Source organism: Chlorocebus sabaeus, chromosome 12 (genome assembly GCF_047675955.1).
Source record: "Chlorocebus sabaeus isolate Y175 chromosome 12, mChlSab1.0.hap1, whole genome shotgun sequence".
NCBI lineage: Eukaryota > Metazoa > Chordata > Mammalia > Primates > Cercopithecidae > Chlorocebus > Chlorocebus sabaeus.
The window spans coordinates 63,335,918-63,341,499 of record NC_132915.1 but is presented as its reverse complement, the minus strand read 5'-3'; the positions used below and the strand labels follow the sequence as shown (position 1 = coordinate 63,341,499).

The 5,582-nt window shown below is 53.3% G+C and overlaps 1 protein-coding gene across 1 annotated transcript; it reads left to right on the top strand.

The window, feature by feature from the left end:
• Positions 1 to 637: 637 nt before the first annotated feature.
• On the top strand, positions 638 to 2,466 carry CCL19 (C-C motif chemokine ligand 19). The gene is made up of 4 exons (XM_007968892.3): positions 638 to 956; positions 1,694 to 1,826; positions 2,013 to 2,106; positions 2,196 to 2,466. Exons 1-4 carry the CDS (start codon positions 908 to 910, stop codon positions 2,214 to 2,216), a joined length of 297 nt encoding a protein of 98 aa, XP_007967083.1. The 5' UTR covers positions 638 to 907; the 3' UTR covers positions 2,217 to 2,466.
• Positions 2,467 to 5,582: the final 3,116 nt, after the last annotated feature.

The window sequence follows — 5,582 nt, the reverse complement described above, 5'->3', positions numbered from 1 at the left end:
TGTCCCCTCCTCCATCAGTCAATTCCTTGAAATTTTAAGATTTGTCTGAATATGAGCTGGCCAGCCCCTCTCCTTAGAAATCCCCTCTTGGTTCCCAGGACTGAGAAAAGGGGGAAAATGAAGGGGGCTATTCCAAGCCAGTCTCCCTCCAGCTGTTCCTTTCACCCAGGTGTTGGACATAGGAAAATGGTAAACAGAGGAAAGGGAGGGCTTGCTGAGCCCCAGAGGCCAGAGATGTGGGATGGGGGCCCTGGGTCTCCTCCCAAGGTACCTGGCCTTTCAGCTTTGCTTGCCCCAAGGGAAGGACTGGTTCCCATATGGTGGGACCTTGGAGGCCACCCCAGGCTCTCATGGTTGTCCTGAGGGTGCCAGGGAGCCTTCTTCACCATCAGCCTCCCAAGAAAGAAGCACCAGTGAGGACAAGGGATAAACCTAAGGAAGGGAGCCCCACCTTTGACCATCACTTCTGAACCCCAGCTCCATGATTGATGATGCAAATGCCACCAATGGGATGACAGAGCAATCCCTTTCCCTGGAGAAACAATGCACAACCCCCTTTACTGGGCCAGACTGCAGACTTAAGTTCTCAGAGCAGGAGCCAAGGAAAGCAGAAGGAAAGGGCAACCGCAGTGGGGAAGAAGGAGGGGCAGAGTGAGATTCTGCCAGAAAGAGGGAGGTAACAGGGGAATCACAGAATGGGACATGAAGGGGAATTTCAGGCAGAGAAAGTGAAGCTCTGGCCATAAATAGGAGTCAGCTGCAGGACTCACATTCCCAGCCTCACATCATTCATACCTTGCATTTCACCCCTGCATCCCAGTCGCCCTGCAGCCTCACACAGATCCTGCACACACCAAGACAGCTGGCACTTACATATTCGCCACTGGCCTGCCTCTGTTCACCCTCCATGGCCCTGCTACTGGCCCTCAGCCTGCTGGTTCTCTGGACCTCCCCAGGTAAGGCTGAAGGAAGAGTCAGGGTCAGGGGCAGTGAGGGGCTGGCAGTGGGTAATGTCTAGATCTCAGACTGCTTGGCACTGGACGTAAGGGACATGGTGAGTTCAGGCGAATGCTTAGGTCTGCATGTTTCGGTGAGCCTGGCGGGTCCTGCATGTGTGCCTGTGAGTGTGGGTATCCCTGTGCCCCTGAATTCCAATGCAGGTGTGTCTCTTAGTACATCCTGGGGCCTATGGCTGTGGCTGTCTCTGCAAGCTCTATTTCCTGCTGCCTCCGTTTCCCAGGCAGAAGGAGATTTCCTTAAGGTAGGGAGAATGGCAGACACCGAGCCAAGGCTGATATTCAAAAATTTAGCAATTAATAAGGCTCCTAACACCAGCGTACCCCACCCCACACCCCTCCCACACTGTGACCTGCATTAACTCTTTACTTGCTGGATTGTCTTGGGAGAGAGGCTGGGGTGATCAGGGCAGCAGGAAGTCATTTGTGGGGCTCAGGGCAGTGGTTATTTGCAAAACAGTTTAGAAGTATGACAATATGTTTAGCAACCAGCAGAGCCAGAGCCATATTGGTGCATGCTGGTTGAATACCAGGTCTAACTCCTCCCCTACCCCATCACACACACACAAACACACACACACACACACACACACAGAGGTGTCCTTAATCCGAGCTAGGGCCATGGCCACGCCACCCTCAAGGGCCCTGTGTCCTGTCACCTTCTTTCCCCATCCCAGCCCCAACTCTGAGTGGCACCAATGATGCTGAAGACTGCTGCCTGTCTGTGACCCAGAAACCCATCCCGGGATACATCGTGAGGAATTTCCGCTACCTTCTCATCAAGGATGGCTGCAGGGTGCCTGCTGTGGTGTGAGTGGTGGGGAGGGTGTCTAGCCTCATCTCCCTTTTTAGCCCCTGCTGAGACTCCCACCTTCTCATTCCCCTTCTCCATGCCAAGCCCAACCCCTTCAAGGAAATCCCTGAAACAGGTTCCCAGACATGGTCCCCAGATATGCTGGATTCTGGGGCTCCATTCTCTCTGATCTCTCACCCCAGGTTCACCACACTGAGGGGCCGCCAGCTCTGTGCACCCCCAGACCAGTCCTGGGTAGAACGCATCATCCAGAGACTGCAGAGGACCTCAACCAAGGCAAGCCTGGTCTCCCTGGCCCTGTATCCTCCCTCTGAACTCCTGTCTAAGATTCCAGCCTGTGACCCTTCCTCTCCTGCCTCCTCTAGATGAAGCGCCGCAGCAGTTAACCCATGACAGCACCAGAGGGAGCCTGGAGTCCAAGTGAAGCGTTGTGAATTATTACCTAATCTGGGGAACCGAGGACCAGAAGGAAGCACCAGGCCTCCAGCTCCTCTGCACCAGACCTGACCAGCCAGGACAGGGCCTGGGGGGTGTGTGTGTGTGAGTGTGAGCAAGAGGGTGAGCGTGGTCAGAGTAAAGCTGCTCCACCCCCAGACTGCAATGCTACCAATAAAACCACCTGGTGTTTACAACTAATTGATCACAACCAGTTACAGATTTCTTTCTTCCTTCTCCACTCCCACTGCTTGACTAGCCTTAAAGAAAAAAAAAAAAAAAAAAGCCACCTGGCACCCATAGATCTGTCTGCTGTCTGTTTGCTGTCTAGCCAGGAGGACAGGAATAGGAAGGGGGAGGTAGAATGGCAGTATCTATTTTCTCTTCTGTGGCCTAAGGGATCTCCTCGCTCACCTTCACTTAACAACCTGATGCTCTCAGGATCAGCCTCATTGCTTTCCATAGTTCAGCAACACTAAGCTTCGATCAGTTCCCTGAGTGAGCCAGTGTCTCATGCCTCCCAGTCTTTGCTCTCCAAAGCAGGTGTTCAAGCATCCAGGTGTCTGAGGGATCCAGTGTCACTCAGGGGAAGGGAGTTGTGGGGAATCAGCTCTCATGGCTGGGGGAGGTGGAGTGGGGCAAAGGACCCAGCTCTACTGCCTAGGGGGAAAATACCCATCCACCCACGCCCTTCCCTTGGTCTGGCACACTCTTCTCTCTCCTCTGCCCACCTGGCTTCCCATCTGGGTCCAGATGCCTCTTCATCCAGGGAGCCTTCCCTTACCCCAGGCTCGGTTAGGTAGCCTCCTGTAGTAGCCCCTCACAGCATTCATCATACTGACTTATATTTGCTGGTTTGTCCAAATTTGTCCATGTTCTTGGACTAGGATCACATCTCTTTTGGGTTCCACTGTTTTTCTGGTGTCCAGCATGCTGCTTGGCACAAGGCAGTCCCTCAATAAATATTTGTTTAGTGAATGAATAAATATGTGAGGAAAGACTCAGAAGCCAGGGCTGAGGGCCCATCTGTCCATTCTGTCCATACAGAATCTGACTTCCAGGCCAGCCTTCCTCTCTCAGCCAAACTGAGCAAGGTCCAGCCCCATCTTTACAATCCTGGGGCCATGCCTCTCAGGGACACTGACAGACAGATCTGGGAGGCAGAGGTCAGAGACAGGAGAGAGGCCCACAGGGTGGAAGAAGGAATAGCCAGGGAAGCACAAGAGATTCCGCATAGAGGAGCCCTACCACCACCCCTACAGTCTACATGGGCTCCAGGGCTCAAAAGCAACACTGAGACGAGAGACATCTCCCCAGATGAGACCAGAAAGGAATCTCAGCTCTGGGAGATGAGAGCCGTGTGACTCTTGGAGCATCCCACAGGGCTTCTCTGTACAGAGTGAGGGCCTCGACCTTGAGAAGTCCCCTGGGGAAGCAGGCTGGCCTCCAGATGGTGTTCTCTAAGGGCCTCTCCAGCTGGGAGTGACAACTCTGTGCCACTGGGGTCAGATGAGAGCAAGGCAGCCAGATCGAGCACCCTTGCCTGGGAAGAGAGGCCGTCGTTATATCAGGTATACCTCAGCCAGCAACAAAACCAGGCCTGGGCAGTCCTTGAAAAGGGAGAAATGGGCCAGGCGCGGTGGCTCAAGCCTGTAATCCCAGCACTTTGGGAGGCTGAGACGGGCGGATCACGAGGTCAGGAGATCAAGACCATCCTGGGTAACACGGTGAAACCCCGTCTCTACTAAAAAGTACAAAAAACTAACTGGGCGAGGTGGCGGGCGCCTGTAGTCCCAGCTACTTGGGAGGCTGAGGCAGGAGAATGGCGTAAACCCAGGAGGTGGAGCTTGCAGTGAGCTGAGATCCGGCCACTGCACTCCAGCCTGAGTGACAGAGCAAGACTCCGTCTCAAAAAAAAAAGAAAAGGGAGAAATGTTGAGGGAGTTGTGGCAGCCCCTCCTCACTGACAGCATGACATCCTCTTCCTCTCCTCTGCTCCCAGATGCAAGTGCTCAAAACCTTGGGTATCCCAGGTCTTAGAATCACCTGGGATCATGCATCCATGCATCCATTCATTCAGCTGTTTCTGCATTCATCAGACCTCCATCCATCCAACCGTCCACTCACCCACTTCCCACCCAGCCATTCTTTCATCCATCCACCGAGCCAGCCAGCCATGGCGTTCTAAGTCTCCCAGCTGTGGATCCCGTGCCCCGCATCCCAGCAGGCTGGTGTCTCAGAGGACAAATGCACATGGTGGGGGTGGGGGGATCATATTGCCTGAAAACCCTCTCAGTGCCAGTGACATTTACAGGAAGTCAGCCTGCCACAGAAGCAACAAAAGTGATCTCTCTGGACTATCGGAGGAACACACAGACAGAGCAGGGCAGGTGAGAGTGGGAACCTTGAAGAATATGCTACCAGGACAGGGGCCCCTGGATACTACCTCCATGACACTGCTGCCAGGAGGTACAGAGCAAATCCTGAATTCACTGCCTGGGCCAGAGTCCCATGATCCTGTCTCTGCCCTACTCATTGTGCGACTCTGGGCAAGTTCCTTTTCCATTCTGCACCCCAAGACCCAGTTTCCCCATTTGTCAGATGGGAGAGAGAAGCTTGATTTTCGAGACTCCTTCCAAACAACAACTTGGCTCCTGATTCTTTAGTTCTTATACTAAACCGCCAGCATTTGCATAGATACCCCACAAAGTCTTGCACATCCAGAAAACACTCCCTGGGGCCACCTTCTGAGATCAAAGGAGAACTGAGGCTCAGAAAAAGAGAAAATAGTCTAGGAGCTAGTGAAGTGCCTTGGATTCAATTGACCCTGGAAGCCTGGGAAATGAAGAATTTGGAGGAAATCTGAGGGGGTGGACACCAGAGCCCTAGGGGAGCTGGCATGCAACCCTCCCCACCCCTTCTATAGCCAGTGCTTTCCATCCTAGCTTTTTGCCTTCCTCTTTTTATCACCCCCCAACCATATCAACCCATCCTGGACACTGGGTCTTATCTCCCTGCCAGGTAGATAAGCCCAGCAATCTGAGCAACTGGAGGAACTGAGCATCCTGCCCCACTCTAACATTCTCAGCCCTGTGACTCCATTTAATCAACATCTGCTTTCTGCTTCATGGTGAGTCACTGACGATTGTTGCATCTTCATTTATCCAGAGTTCTGGTGGGCTAGGAGCCCACTAGAGATTGCCAGCCCTCTGAGGAGTGGTGTGGACTCCTAGCTCCCCAGTTAGGATGTGGAGGCCTTGTTGCCTGCCTCTAGATAGACACCTTCCTCTCTAGGGCACATGGCATCTGTTATAGGT